Source organism: Engraulis encrasicolus, chromosome 14, assembly GCF_034702125.1.
Source record: "Engraulis encrasicolus isolate BLACKSEA-1 chromosome 14, IST_EnEncr_1.0, whole genome shotgun sequence".
NCBI classification, from domain to species: Eukaryota; Metazoa; Chordata; class Actinopteri; order Clupeiformes; family Engraulidae; genus Engraulis; species Engraulis encrasicolus.
The window spans coordinates 20,966,631-20,983,058 of NC_085870.1; the positions used below are offsets into that span (position 1 = coordinate 20,966,631).

At 45.7% G+C, this 16,428-nt stretch overlaps 1 protein-coding gene across 1 annotated transcript; it reads left to right on the forward strand.

Moving 5' to 3' along the window:
* The first annotated feature begins 3,763 nt into the window (after positions 1–3,763).
* cav4a (caveolin 4a) lies at positions 3,764–11,967 on the forward strand. The gene is made up of 4 exons (XM_063216392.1): positions 3,764–4,495; positions 6,399–6,679; positions 9,762–9,949; positions 11,045–11,967. The coding sequence occupies exons 1-4, from the start codon at positions 4,135–4,137 to the stop codon at positions 11,193–11,195; spliced, it is 981 nt and encodes a 326-aa protein (XP_063072462.1). The 5' UTR covers positions 3,764–4,134; the 3' UTR covers positions 11,196–11,967.
* The last annotated feature ends 4,461 nt before the right edge of the window (positions 11,968–16,428 follow it).

Here is a 16,428-nt window from a genome sequence, read left to right on the forward strand (position 1 = left end):
AGCAGGCCAGCAGCCTCAGGTGGTTTGTGATGTACTGTATGTCTGCCAGGGCTGCTGACAGCTTTCACTCGGTCCAGGACAAAATCATCAGAAAGCCCCCCCCCCCCTTTCAATACATACAAGGTACTGAGGACCCAATTCTGGGCCTCCACACTCCCTGGGCCCGGAATAACTGAGCCGTTTGGCCCTCCTGTTGACGGGCCTGATTGTCCACTACAACTGTTTGCTCTCATCATACTGATATAGCATAGGTGTAATAAACAATCACGTAGCTCTTTGAGTGCCATGGACTTGAAAACGAGTCTTTTCAGAATGTATGGCACAGTGCCAAAGACTTGATATCAAGTCAATTGCCTTTCTTCATGGGGGGTGGGGCCTAACACGTTGATCTGGTGTGTTTGTTGTTCACATGGACAAAGAACTAAATTTTTTATGGCACTTGAAAAATCACTCAAACGTTGAAAAAAGCCTGGCAACCCCCCAGTCTGAATTTGAAAATGGCTGGCACTCAATGAGTTAAGTGACTGAACGTGGTTTCAGTTCCCAGCCGAAAACTCAGAAACCATCTTGCAATATTATGCAAGAACATAAGTGCCACTGACATGTACTTGAATGAACAGAACAGAACAGAACAGAACAGAACAGAATAGAATAGAATAGAATAGAATAGAATAGAATAGAATAGTAGAACAGACATACTAGTCTCGTCTTGAAATAAAAAAGGTGCTATATGAAAGGTATTGAATTAAAGATAATCATCAACAATTCTATGGTGTTGAAGATGTAGTCATTCTATCCTGGCCAGAGTATACAATAGGCCTACATTTTTTGCTGTGTCCTGGGTTTTAATGGTGTTCAGTGTGGTGGGTCAGACAAAAAAGCTAATCCTGAACCTGTTACTTTTTAGTCTGCATGCTGCCGAAACTGCATGCTGCCGGGAGGTGAAAGAGTCATGACTCATGAGCTTGATTTGTTCTGTAAATTGTCAGATCAATATTTTGATACTTTGGCAAGAGTAACTATGCAAAAGTGGTGTAATGCCTTAAATATAGCAATATTGTAACCTGAGGGATTATTTTGAAAAGATAGTAAGTTGTAATCAGTAATGCATTACAGGTTTTGAGTAACTTGCCCAACACTGTGTGTGAATGAGCATGTATTGGAGCAGCAGGAGAGGCCCAGTGGTACTACGCATGATGACCACTAGAGGACGCCTTAACATTGAAATCTAAGCATGTCAGTTTCCCAACTGTTTCGGCAGTGTCTTTGAAACACTAAGACTGTCATAAATATCTATATTACTGTGTAATACCCTAAAACTACATTAGCTCAGGTATGTTTTCATTTTTGCTGTGAAAAAAGTATGTAGGCCTATGCGGTCCCCAGAAATTTTGGAAGTCAAAATGGGGTCCAGTGACAAAAAAGGTTGGGAACCAACCTTACGGTGTTATGAAGAATACAGAATACAGTACAGCAACACAAAATTGCCGAAAACACAAAGATTTTAAATAATGCTTTAATACCTGCTCTCAGCTTATTAAGTGTGTCTCCTTAAAGGACAAGTGCACTATTTCAACACTAAGCCCATTTTCCGAGTTTTCTGCTATGTTCATGCTTGCTGCTGTCTTACTTATTTGCCTGATTTGAATTTTGTCTCAACCGTCTGTAGAATAGCTGTCTACTTTCGAAAACAAATGTTAAATGCGTTTTTTAAATATCATATTTGGACAAATCTAAATGAGCCAAATAATGGAGACAGCAGCAATTTTCAAAATAATGCAGTTAATAATGACAATAATAATAATAATAATAATAATAATAATAGTAATAGATCGGTTTTATATAGCACTTTTCTTGGTACTCAAAGCTGCAGTTGTCCTTTATGCTACTGTATGTGCCCTTTCAGAAACTCAAGTGAAGTTACTGTATGTCTGCGTACTTCAGGAGACTCTCACCTCCTCTCCAATGAACATCCACAGCTTTCCCCCGCGTGACTCGTGCACTGTGGGCACTCATACAGTAGCATTCTGCTACAGCACCGTACGTGAGGACCTCCCTTGGTTGTTGTACAGCCCCCAGTCCTGAACACCCACACACCCACACACCCACCCACCCCACCTCACCCGCAACCCAGTCCTGAACACCCACACACCCCACCTCACCCGCAACCCAGTCCTGAACACCCACACACCCACCCACCCTACCTCACCCACAACCCAGTCCTGAACACCCACACACCCACCCACCCTACCTCACCCACAACCCAGTCCTGAACACCCACACACCCACCCTACCTCACCCACAACCCAGTCCTGAACACCCACACACCCACCCAACCTACCTCACCCACAACCCAGTCCTGAACACCCACACACCCTACCTCACCCGGCCGCAACCCAGTCCACTCCTCTGTCTGTGTCCCCCTGAGGAGCAAGGGGGGAGGGGAGGAGGTGGGGCACAGGCAGATTTTGCTGGGCCTGGGACAAAGTCTTCTGAAAGGGCCCCCTACCCAATACATGTAATGTAATGGGGACCAATTTCTGGGCCCTCTATCTCCCTGGGCCCGGGACAACATGCCCCTTTGTCCCCCCTTTCGACAGGCCTGGTCGGGGGTGAGGGAGGGTGGGTATATTTATGGAACACATGTGTAACTGCGCCTCATGATATTAATAACGTCTGTATTGAAGCTGGGAATTGGGGGGGGGTGGGGGACAGCAGTGAGGAGAAAGGAAGCCTNAAAGGGGGCTGGGAGGTGTGTGTGTGTGTGTGGGGGGGGGGGGGGGGTGGGTAAAGGGGTCAGTTGTCCAGGGACTTACGGAGGACTTTGTCCCAGGCCCTACCAACGCTGTCAGCGGCCTTGGTGGAGAGGTGTGTGTTGGGTCTCAGTGGAGGTTGGGGGGTATGTGGAGGTTGGGGGGTACGTGGAGGGCTGGTGGGGGGTTGGGGGGTTGTGGAGGGTTGGTGGGGTTGGTGTTGGGGCTGTCTTGGCCTAACCCTAGATACTGTCATGTCATCCAGCCTGCCTTACTGTGTGACAGGAGGAGGAGAGGAGAGGAGAAGAGAGGAGGAGTCGAGGAGAGGAGGAGGAGAGGAGAGGAGGCTTTGGAAATTCCAGTTGGGGCACGGACTGCTTCCCAATATAACTCAGACCAGAGCAGTGCCTGTCGAACCAGGGTTTAGGCTGTCAAGTGCAGTGTGTGTGTGTGTGTGTGTGTGTGTGTGTGTGTGTGTGTGTGTGTGTGTGTGTGTGTGTGTGTGTGTGTGTGTGTGTGTGTGTGTGTGTGTGTGTCTGTCTCTCTGTGTGTGTGTGTGTGTGTGTGTGTGTGTGTGTGTGTGTGTGTGTGTGTGTGTGTGTGTGTGTGTGTGTGTGTGTGTGTGTGTGTGTGTGTGTGTGTGTGTGTGTGCATGTGTGCAGGGCCGGATTAAGAAGGCCTGGGGCCCCTAGGCTACAGGTTGCTGTGGGGCCCCCACGGAAGGCAAATTTCACAACTAAATTACAGACAGCATCACAATTCCAAACCAAGAGGAGTACTAAAAAGATTGAAAACTTACACGGCAGACGAAATTATCAATACTGGATACTGCTACATTTCTCCAATTATATTCCCCTTTGGACAACTGGGGGCCCCTGGCCGGTGGGGGCCCCTTGGCTGCTGCCATATCTAGCCTGTGCATTAATCCGGCCCTGTGTGTGTGTGACGTGGGAGTGCTGGGCAGAGGCAGGATCAAGTATAGTGGCTGCAGCTGAGGGCAGACTAGAGAGGCAGCGTGCGGACACCACACCGGCTAATTCCTACTTCCCTTCCCTTCTCTCTCGCTCTCCTTTCTCTCTCTTCATTCCTCCTATTATTCATTCTCTTTCTACCACCTCCTTCTCTTCTCCTTCACTTCACTGTCACGCTGTCACTTCACTGTCTCGCTCTATCGCTCTCTCTCTCTCTACATTTTCCTTTCTCTTTCCATTGCAGTAAGTGTGACCAAATGTAGTTAGGCATAGCAGTTGACGGTGTGAAAGAGAGAGAAAGCCAAAGAGAAAGAGAAAGAAAGGAGATAACGCGTGAGAGTGTGGTGTATATAGGCGTGCGTGTGTGTGTGTGTGTGTGAGAGTGTGTGTGTGTGGTGCTCTTTGGCGCCATGGCGAGACGACTGGACCCCGAGGAGGAAATTGATCTGCTTGAGGACGAGGACGACGTGGACGACCAGCACCAGGACTATTACCCCGGACGCTACCAGGGGCAACAGCAGCACCAGAGGCAACAGCAGCCCCAGAGGCAACAGAACCAGGGGTTACCGGACTACCCGGACTACCCAGAACAGCAGAGGCACCCGCTGCCCGATTACCCAGAGTACCAAGCGGACTACCAACCAGAACTGCGGCCGACCAGGATACCGGCCCGACTACCAGACTACCAGTCAGAGCACCACCTGCAGCAGCTGCCAGACTACCCAGAGTACTCGGACTACCAGCCGGACTACCAGCCAGAGGGCCATGATGGTAAGGTCTTCAGGTTATGTGGGTTGTCTGTGACGTACAATATGTGGGTGAACAGCCTGATCTGATCTCTCAGAACTCTGTGGAATGGACACGGATCTTTGGGACAAGAAATCCGTGTCAGAAAACACAAGACAGTGGAAACATAGAGCAGTGGGAATATAGAGAAAGCACTTCCGTGTGTCCATCACGGAAAACAATTCTGTGTCCTGGGGCACAGAATTTTGGCAAAATCTGTGAAACTGACACGGATTTCGTGCCCCAAAGATCTGTGTCCATTCCACGGAATTCTGAGAGATCATGTTGGGGTGAAAGGCATGAAGCCACTTTTTTGCGTTCCTATGATTTGTTTTAAAAGGAAAGGTTAAAATGTGAATAGACTCACAACATACTTCAATACATTATCTTTTTAGCAATCAAACACAATGTATTTTGATTTAATCAGTTTTGGTAAAATAATGTGGGTATATAAATGTCAAGAATGTCATGTGGCATAACGGTAAAAACAATGAACTAAATATTTCAACTATTTCAACAAAACATAAACTACTTTGACATAATTCTACAATTGTCTTGTTTAACAGTGACTAAAAGAAACAGAATATAATTTTCTCAGTTTTTGTCAGAAATGTGGGGAATTTACTATGTCACTTGTGTTCCTAAACTGTTAATGTGGCATAATGAACATTTGAGGAGACATTTTGGTCATTTGTGTCAGAAGACTATGTCACAGGAAATGACAATGACCCACGTACTATGTAGGTATGCATCAGTGGCGTGCACAGACATCTTCGGGGGCAGGTGCTGAGGGTGAGGGTGTTGAGCATGTGGAACTTCCGGCTGCCTTACAGGCTAGAGCAGGAATCCCCAAACTAAAGCCCGGGGGCCGGATGCGGCCCGCCATGCCCTTTTGACTGGCCCTCCACCTCTCAGCACCTCACCATTTGAACTGGCCCAAAGAAGCAATCCCATCTTGTCTTGATAGTTTCTCATCTCACTGTAATATAAACAGGCCTACCATTTCTATTGTATCACTCATAAACTGTAAATCACCATATTTTTCTAACCTTTCCTTGCTATTTTTACATGGTTATTAGAAATTAAAAGGAATGCCTGTGGTATTTCTAATAGAAAAAAATGTTAAGTACTCACTTCTTTTGCAAATCACTTGTAATGATGAACTGTTTTGTGCAAGAAAGTATGGCTATAACAGGCAGTGGCCTAGTATAAAGCCCACATGATTGATCCGGCCCCTGATCACAGTCAGGAACGATAATGTGGCCCCCAGAGAAAAAAAAGTTTGGGGACCCCTGGGCTAGAGGACAGGCTATATATTATATCTGGGTATTACTGTCACATGCTTTTGATCGTAAAGCATTTGTAGATTATCATGTCAACATGGACCACATAAATAGTGGCAAAAAAAACATTGAAAAAAGATCTTTCAAAACGGGCATTTTTTGTCCAAGGGCAAAGGGACAGGTGCTTTCGCACCACCTCGTCCCTATCTGTGCACGTATTTGGTATGCATTTATGTCTGTATGTCTGTACATAGGCCTGTATCCTCCGTCTGCCTTTTATCTGTGACTGGGCTAGTCCCAGGTCCCAGGCTCTGTTTTTGTTTGTTGATGCTTTGTGCTCCACATGTGCAATAGTCTTGTGATGTTATGTGTACCGTATGTACCGTCTTACACAAATCTTGTTCAGGGATGCAAAATTAATTTCAGTGAAAAATCTGCACTTTTTGCTTATTTTGTTTTGCATATTACCTGTGCACTTTCTATCTGCTGTGTGATGTTGACTATGATTATGTCCTCGTTAGTAAATCGATTTGGTGATAAAGCGTCTGCCAAATGCAATGTAATGTAATGTAATGTAATGTAAGGTATCGTATCGCACCAACCAGACTACCCAGAGCAAGGCCAGCCCCAGCCCCCTCCACCCCCACTCCAGACGCAGCCGAGCTGGAAGACCCCTCTAGAGACCGTGCTGGAGGAGGAAGAGGAGGATGAGGAGCAGGAGGAGGTGGAGGAGGAGGTGCGGGAGGAGTGGGAGAAGGGAGGGCTGAGAGAGGAGCCGGTGGTGGTGGAGGTGGATCTGGATTATGATGACGTCATCTCCACCCAGAGCTCCACATCTCCGCTGATCAACGAGAGGGACCCGCGGCAGATGAACGAGTGCCTGAAGGTAAGGAAGAGACACTTATTTATTTATTTATTTTTTTGGTCTTTTAGACTTTATTATGGACAGGACAGTACGAGAGGTAGACAGGAAGCAAATGGGGAGAGAGACGGGGATTGGCCGTCAAAGGACCCGGGCTGGGAATCGAACCCGGGTCAGCCACATGGCAGGCGAGTGCCCTACCAGATGGCCATAGCAGGGCCAGAGATATTTAATTTATCTTCAAAAAATATACTGTAGTCAGGGCTCTAAATTAACACCTGCCAATCGGCCAAATCCTAATGAAAACTCAGTTTGGCTGGTAGACAATAAAACTTCCCAGCCACTTTGGCCCATTAGTGAAGGTGTGTTGGGCTAGTAAGATAAACATCCTCTAGCTATTTTGGCGGGGGATGAAAAAAAAAAGTTTAGAGCCCTGACTGTAGGGGGCTATGGGTCAAAGACAGGGGTTTTTGGGCTCAGAGGTCAGGTGGCGCAACGTCATCTAATGCCCTAGTATTTGGAGGTCGATATGCAATGACTACGCCTCTTAAATAGTCCACTAAAAACAAACGAATAAAAAAAACATACAATCATGGATACCCTGACGTGTGCTACTGCTGAAATGTCACTGACTGATATAGTGAGGTAATAATGACAATCCCAAAGGAGATGAAGTAGGCCCTATAGTATTGCATGTATAGTAGGTATAGTAACACCTTGTCCCAGGTATGCGGTCAGGCACAAGCCTGGTTCAGGGAGGAGGACGTCCCTGCCATGCAGAGCCCAAGGCTCTTAAGGAAAATAACATCACATCCTGTGTTTTAAAACTAACAATGGCATTGTACTGTTGGAATAAACTACTGTACTGTAAGTGTCTACCTCATAAAGGAGGCCTCCACAGTTTGACATTCATCACATGACATCCCATTCAGCTGCATTGTTGGGATGCCCATTAACTGTGCTCTAGGAAAGGCCCCAACATGAGGAAACTTCAAGTTGGAAAAGTTTTTGTTTCTGACTGTAATGCCGTCACAGAGGGAAAGGGAGCTCTGTTGGGTTTATTTCAGTTGGTGAATCAACTTGTTTAAGTTTTTTTTTTATCTAGGTTACTGAAATCCCTCCTGTGACTTCTTCTGCACCCTCCTCTGGCTTAGGGTATTTTAAGCCAAAGGAATTTACAGTAGTTGTGAGCAACTGGAATTTTGGAACTTGAACTACAGTATGTTAAGAATCAGAGATGGTTAAAAGGCGGAACCCAGGGAGTCTCTGAACTGCTCCATTCCTCAACTAAGGAAGCTCATCAGTTTTAGTTGTGGGAACCTGGTGTTCAACTAAAGTCATTTGTCAGTTCTTCATATGTGGTCAAGGGTGGCATAAACAAGTCTTGTTGGAGGCATAATCTGAGGAATAATCATATTGGTCTGGGGAGCAATGCTAGTTGTATAACGTGTGAATGTGTTTGTGTTTTGTGTTTTGTCTTCTGTGTCTTAAGTTGTTTTCTATAGGGTATGTCATAGACCCCCTTGAAAACGAGATAATTAATCTCAAGGGGCTATCCTTAATAAAATTGAAATATTGACTGACACACAGAAAGGGCTATTATATCATAGACAAACTCCTTAAGTCCCATGTGTGTTTCTTGTTTTTAAAATTCCCAATGTGAGCTGGTTCTGATCTGAAGGCCGGAAAACCTGGCAGCTAAAATCTGTGGTTTGAGATCCCAACCACAGAACGAGGAGTGGGCCAAGACATATTATTAGACAAACGGAAGCTTGCAGTTTGGTTCCAGACCCACCATGTCAACACCAGGTGTAAAAACAGCTTTCCATCAAGCTTTTTAAATAGTTTAAGATTGTGGCTGTTGCTAGGTTTGCAATGTCCAGAGGACTTAGACACAAGTGTATTGGGAAGACTATACGTGCAGTGCACGTAATAAAATTTTAATTCCAGTAGGCATATGTCTCTAGAATGACACAAAGTTTATGGTTAGATTACGCTGGTTAGATTATGGTTAGATTCTGCTGCTTGAGTGAAGTGGTTTCCTCTGCCATTCTATATCCTGCCATTGGATCAGAGGTGGAAGAAGTACAGAGGTTGTGTACTTAAGTAAAAGTAGAAGTACCCTGCGAAAAAAATACTCAATTGAAAGTAAAAGTTGTACACCAAAAATGTACTTAAGTAAAAGTCATAAGTGCTAACTTTTAAATGTACTTTCTGAGTACAAAAGTACAAGTATGTCTGCCTACTTGATCCAATAGGAAAAAGTTTCTGCAACGGTTTTCGGTTCTATTTGAACATGACTATGGAGTCCTGTTAATGTTTTTTAAAGTATCTTTTCTGTCTGGGTGTCAGTTTGAAAGAGGGGATTGGTCCCGCCTCCCTGCCTGCAGCTGAGGCTACTCAAATATCCACGAAACACAACAGGAAAACCTAGGATAAATGTAACTAGTAACTAAGTCCTCTTCTAGAAATGTAAGGAGTAGAAAGTACAAGTAATTGTCAAAAAAATGTATTGAGTAAAAGTAAAAGTCTGCATTTTTATTTTTACTCAAGTAAGTACAAATTCCAGAAAAAAATACTTAAGTACAGTAACGAAGTACAAATACTTAGTTACGTTCCACCTCTGCATTGGATATCCTGGGGCACTACCTACTGTATGCTGTCTTAGAGAATTCCTTTTGCCTGTTAAAGCAATTGTGAAACACTTCCATTGCTCTGCTGGCCTGGTCCTGACAATTCCATAATACTACCATTTCGTTTTGTATTCATGACTCTGGGGGTTGTTGCCGCACCAACCTGTCTCCTCGCTTATTGGCTGTTTTCTGGGGAGGGTTGGCCAGCCAAATCCTACCGCTCAACATCGCTCCACAGAAAACAGGGGCCAGACTAGTAGTGGAGCCAATCCTTTGACGGGAGTAGGATGGCGCGTGAGGCTATTGCTCTGCCACCCTGTTGTTCAGGTCATAGTTGAGCTGAAACCTTTTCACAACATTTTCTGGTGAATGACCCCCAGATCCCCTCAAGAAATGAAGTGTGTCCTGTTCTATTTTCACAGACAGTTGTCAACCCTAATCAAGAAGTATGTACTTTATGCCTGCTCTTATAGCTGAGTTTCGAGGATGTGATCGCTGAGCCTGAATCTGTGCGTAGCGGCGACCGCATATGGATCTGGAGCAACGCGCTGTTCGAGTTGGCCCGAATCTGGTTCTACCGCATCGTCACCGTGCTCCTGGCCGTTCCTGTCTCCATGGTTACCGGCATGCTCTTTGGGATACTCAGCTGCTTACATATCTGGTGAGTTGGAGTAGCTTAGCCTGGGATGACCCCATAATACTTCTCTTCATTCGTATTGGAGGTTCTGGAGGTTCTTTGACCTGATGAGATTGTAGGGGTGGGAGGATTGCACTCAGTTCTGGTTTGAAACGATTGGACAACTCTCACCCAATCGTTCGCTTTTTGGCCAGCCGCCTGGAGGACAACTATACCCTCCCGAGGAAATAAATCTCCAGACCATGAATACGAATGAAGAGAGGTATTATGGTTGGGGCACCAGGCTAGGAGTAGCTATCAAGACAGACTTCATTATTTTCAAACCAATTTATTTTCCTGTTCAATGAACGTACTGAACGTGGACAAGTTTTATCAAATGGTCACTAAGAAGTAGTAATGCATATCTCCATGGTCACCAGTGCTCTTCGGGATACACAGATGCCTCCATGTCTGGGGTGCATTCCTCGAAACCATAGTTGCTATACTACATTAGCTACTTTGTTGTTTGCAATGCAATTTTCCATTGACAACTACCCAAGTTGCTAACTGACTAACAACTACGCTTTCAAGAAACGCACCCCTGGTGAGTAGTTATAAAGACCAGGGAGATTGAACAAGCAGGACAAAGAGAGCTCAGTTGTCCCAGGCCCAAGGAGAAGGAAGAAGGGGTAAAGACACGAATAGACAAGACGGAACTTGAGCAATTCCAGCATCAGAAGTAATTGACTTTGTATTGATTCGCTGGCGACAGAAGATACAAAAGTGACTTGGATGACTAGAGCTGATTAGGGCGATTTGAGCGACAGTTTGTAGTTGGACTTCACCGAATATTATGCAAATGAGCTATGATGTGGTTCGGCGACAGCCACCACAGCCAATGGGAAAGCCGGAATGCTTGCATTCTGCTTTTAATGGACATACTCTGGTGCTCTTGCTGAATAGTCAAGCAATTCTCTGTTGCTTAATCTTGTCGCTGCCCCTCCATACAATACATAGGCTACAATGTAATGAAAACCCAATTTTGGGCCCCCTGTCTTCCTGGGCCTGGGACAACTGACCCCTTTGTCCCTTCCTGTTGGCTTCCCTTCACCATGTTTGTTGAATGTTTCTGCTCTGCAGGTTCCTGACACCCTGTGTGAAGATCACGCTGTTGAACACCCCCTGGCTGGAGACGTTGTGGAGCAGTGTGCTCGATGTCTTTGTGCTGCCGCTCCAGCGAAGCGCCGCCAACTGCTACGGTCAAATCGGGGTCCGCATAGCACGGGAATGAAAAGGGCTCCAGCGAATCAGTGAAGAGGGGGAATGAGACAAACTAGTGTAAGGACCCCAACCCAACTACAGCACACCGGCTGGCTGGTGAGCATCATTGGAGAAGAGTGTGTCTCTGGCTTAACATCAGCTAATTCTGATGGACATTAAGGTGGGGAATTCACCAATGCACCTCTGCAGACAGAGACATGCCATCTGCCTCACCCACATTGGACATCAAGGCCCGGGCACTGGAACGAGTTTTAAAGTGGTGGTGCATTTTTTTCCTTGATTCTTTATTTCTTAAAAAATGGCAGTAAAAGTTGAGAATGCCTCATTTAGGGAGGCCAAAAGTGGGGATGTGAATGCAACACTTCATCCTCCTTTTCCGGCACCTATGTTGGACATGAAAGTCAAACTGATGGAATGCCAACACAACATGTTTTTGAATGACACTGTCAAGACGAACGTGGAACACAGATTGATATTATAAATACTGACTGTGACTGCACCTTTATGCTGCCAATGGATTCATATGGACAGATAGGAATTTAATTTTGAAAGCATTGTTGTTCTATGTATGACTGCATTGACTGTTTGTTGAGTTCTGAATGATGGTAGTTTAGGAAATTAGTCATTTATTTCTTGCTATGGTATCATCCTCAGGATTTTACTGATTATAAAACGATATGTATGCTGTTTAGTTTTTTTAATGGATAAATCAAGCAGATTAAGGAGTTTTTAGTTCATTATTACATGTATTAATATATTATCCCTTTGGCCGTCTCTCTTTCTCTTCCTCTGTCTTTTCTTTAAGAAGGAATGCCTACAATTGTATCATAATAACCACATGAAAGTGAAAGCCCAACTGGGAAACTCCAACTGTCATTGTCATTGTGACACAGCACTCCACAGCACACGGGTGCACACTGCAAACAACAAAATTGCATTTTTGCCTGACCTCTGCAAGGTAGGAGGAAAGGGAGCAGTGCGGTGGGACGGTATGTTCAGAATACCTCAATCATGGAGGAGGATGGGGGAGAGCACTCGTTAATTACTCCCCCCACCAACCTGGCAGGTCGGTAGTCAAACCGGCAACCTTTGGGCTGATGTCCTAACCGCTTACCCTCTACTGCCCTAATGGCTGCCCTAACTGACACACATTGACACACGTGCACCAACACGTGCACACACATGTGCACACACTCACGCACTCACACACACACACACACACACACACACACACACACACACACACACACACACACACACACACACACACACACACACACACACACACACACACACACACACACACACACACACACACACACACACAGCTACCTACATCCCTTGCAGAGAGAATACATGCTGGCTAGCAGACGGGACCTACATTGTACTGACTAGAATGTAGAAGAACATTGTTAGAGCCCATGACCCTAGCCAGGGAAGTCAACAAGGGGGGACAAACAGGTCACTTGTCCTGGGCCCAGAGAGAGAGGGCTCCCAGAATTGGGTCACACAGACACACACACACAGACACACAGACACACACACACACACACACACACACACACACACACACACACACACACACACACACACACACACACACACACACACACACACACACACACACACACACACACAGTAGAGTTCCCATGGCATATGACTCCCCTGACCTCGCACACAAACAAACACATAGCACTGTCTCTATGCTCAAATTCCCCTTAATCCTCCTTGATCCTACCTTGTAGATTCTACAAGGCCTTCTGAAGGCCTTCCAATAGTCCAGTCGTGCTGTACAACTCCCCCATCTAAGATCCCCATTTCTCCACAAGGTGATCACGGTACTATATATACTCACAGTGCACAGACATTTTCGGGAGCAGGTGCTGAAGGGGGTGTTGGGGGCATGTGGAACTTCTGATTGATTGCCTTATAGGCTTGTAGGTAGATGCTATATATTATATCTGGTATTACTGTAACATGCATTTGATTGCAATACATTTGTAGATTATCATGTCCACATGAACCACAGTGCATTGTGACAAAAAAGCTTTTCAAAATAGCAGGCACGTGCACACAGGCACACACACAATTGGTTGCAGACGCGCAACACACCAACCAAGCCCCCACCCACTCATCCCTTTGCCCTTAGCTCCAAACTGTTGAGGCGCGTGCGCACACACACACACAAACACACACACACACACACACACACACACACACACACACACACACACACACACACACACACACACACACACACACACACACACACACACACACACACAGCCTGTACTACAATATGCCACTACTACTCGTCATTGTGTTTAGCAAAAAACATTTTCAGTGTTCAGAATGTGCCACTCATGATGTCTGCACCACTGTGAGCACAACATGTACAAGATCTGCAGTGGAGGCCTGGCTTTGCTATGTGCACCTGGGAGCGTACTGTATCTGGTGCCCTGTAGCCAGATGGCTGGCTGGTTGGTGTGTGTGTGTGTGTGTGTGTGTGTGTGTGTGTGTGTGTGTGTGTGTGTGTGTGTGTGTGTGTGTGTGTGTGTGTGTGTGTGTGTTTGTGTGTGTGTTAGTGTGTGTGTGTGTGTGTTAGTGTGTGTGTGCATTTGTGTGCATGTTTTTGTGTGTATGTGTATGTCGGTCTATGTGTGTGTGTGTGTGCAAGCATGCATGTTTTTGTGTGTACAGTATTGTCGGTCTATGTGTATGAGTGCGTGTGTGCATGTGTGTGTGTGTGTGTGTGTGTGTGTGTGCGTGCCTGCGCGCGCGTGTGCGTGCGTGCATGCGTGTATGTGTGTGTGTGTATATAAGTGCGTGCGTGTGTGTGTGTGTGTGTGTGTGTGTGTGTGTGTGTGTGTGTGTGTGTGTGTGTGTTTTGGCATTGCCAGAAGCCCCTTGTGAGCATGCAGAGTGGAGGAGAGGGGTTGGTAATTAGAGCCAGAGCCTCCCTAGCCAGATCAGTGTGAAATGCAACACACACATGCTTTCCCTTTTAGGAAACACTTCAGAGCCCCATGCAATTTATGACATGTGTGTATATGTTTACTACATGGGTGTGGCTGTGTGCAAATGTGTGTGTGTGTGTGTGTGTGTGTGTGTGTGTGTGTGTGTGTGTGTGTGTGTGTGTGTGTGTGTGTGTGTGTGTGTGTGTGTGTGTGTGTGTGTGTGCGTGAGAGAGAGAGAGAGAGAGAGAGAGAGAGAGAGAGAGAGAGAGACCAGTGTGTGTGTGTGTGTGAATGAGTGAGTGACTGAGAGAGAGAGAGAGAGAGAGAGAGAGAGAGAGAGAGAGAGAGAGAGAGAGAGAGAGAGAGAGAATGTGTGTGTGTGTGTGCCTGTGCCAAGGGGCCGTTATTATGCACCCCCCTCTTGATGGATTCATTGGTCTGTCTGAAAGCAGCTGTGCCATCAGTTCTTGGAGTACGCTCTCTTTCTCTTGCTCTCTCTCCACATCTTAGTCTACAGCGGGGCTTTCCGCAGGTCCAGATGTGGCCCAGACACGGCCCTGATGCGGCCCAGATGCGGCCCGAATATGATAACCACCTGCTACAGCTAACACCATTCGCGAGTCTCCAGAACAAGCATACTTTTCCACTGCAGTTTTTCTGGTGGGCCTACAGCTCAACACAGCGCGACTCGGCCGCCACTTTTTGCTTTTCAATTGTGCATGACATAGCTCAATCGAAGGGCAAAAAGTGTCGGCCGAGTTGCGCAGTGTCGAGCTCTGGGCCAACCAGAAAACCGGCACTGGAAAAGAGGCTAAAAAAATTAGTCTCCCTGCCTCTCTAACCCCCAACTAATTTAGCATTCTTAATATATATGCAACTTTCCGCTCTTAAAACAACAAATCTTTTCAATCAATGTCATCAGAAGAGTAGAGTGTGGAGTGGGAAGTTGCGGTGTGTGCAACACACGTTTCTAGCGACATGCCAATGCTGCATTGTGCGTTGCGAGGTGCAAGCGTTTCAGATCAGAGTGTTTGAAATCAGCACAAAAAACAATTTCCCACCTGCAGTAATCCGACTAAGCTACTGTAGCACTGGGTCTGGGCTCGTTGTGGAAGAGTCCAGTGGAAAATCACTTATAGGGCATCAGACAACGGACATATTGCAATAAAGAACAATGCATTTATTGTATTGCACAGTGCATGATATAAAAATACAGAGGACACGACCTCTGTGTCCTCAATGGTGGTTATGGCCATGGTCCCAAGTCTAGAGAAAAGTCCACCAGGACACAGAAATGTCCCAGTTTACACACCGTCTGCTTAACAAAATTTTGAGCAGTATGGAGCTGCGTCTTTAGATTGAATACCAGCATAGAGTGAAAAGTCAAAGTGGCCAGTCAAACTGTCCTGGCCTCAGACTTTGGTTTACCTGTGTGAGGGTATGAGAAGACCTAAGCTTGTCCCTGATGTCCACCCGAGGGAGTGGGAGGTTCTGGGAAAGTCTTAGTAGATTTGTCTTGTGGCTACATTTAGTGTAACATTGCCGCCTCCTAGTGGTTAAAGTACATAATTACACAAAATTGCTTTGGTAAAAAAAGTAAAGCATGCTTTCAACAAAGAGATAAACGCTGAGTTTAGGTAAAAATTATTCACGATTACGAAGCTCCAGTGGTGATGCTATATCCAGATACAAAGCACAGAATACTTACTCAAAGTAGCGTCCCTGTGCATAACCACTGTACAGATGCTGGTGATGTGCAGTAAAAGTAATCCAAGTAAAGGAAAGATGAATCTCTGCACACTGGTATTCTTTGCTGGTAGTTTATTTGGTGAACAACGCGTTTCACTGTTGCTTCATCAGGTTCACTCTGACATTACGCATCTCATCCAAAGGTGATAAGGGTCACATGACCTCACCCACTTTTACTCCACCCATTTCAGTGCTAGACCCCTACGCCCAATGCCGGTTTAGGTTTGTATATTATCACATCCTACCATTTAGATTCCTATTCAATTCTTATACATTTCACCAGATAAATATGCTCACACTCCTTTATCCATATCAACATGGAGTTCATACAATGCATATCACTCCTCAGATACAGGCTCAGGCCATTAGTAAATTAAAAACATAATACCAAAGTGCAAAAGTACCAATCCCAATGTGTACAAATTACAGTGTGTATACTCAAGGTCCTCTCTCAAAAAATATGAATGTCCATATAGCAGTGCACCTCTTATCCAGTCAGACATCCATATGACACATCCAGCACTAAAACCTAACACA

Excerpts from the sequence above, each read along its gene's own strand:
- cav4a (XM_063216392.1), top strand. The coding sequence starts at position 4,135 with ATGGCGAGACGACTGGACCCCGAGGAGGAAATTGATCTGCTTGAGGAC. Across the intron at positions 4,496-6,398 it reads CCAGCCAGAGGGCCATGATG|ACTACCCAGAGCAAGGCCAG; the intron begins GTAAGGTCTTCA and ends CGCACCAACCAG. Across the intron at positions 6,680-9,761 it reads AGATGAACGAGTGCCTGAAG|CTGAGTTTCGAGGATGTGAT; the intron begins GTAAGGAAGAGA and ends CTGCTCTTATAG.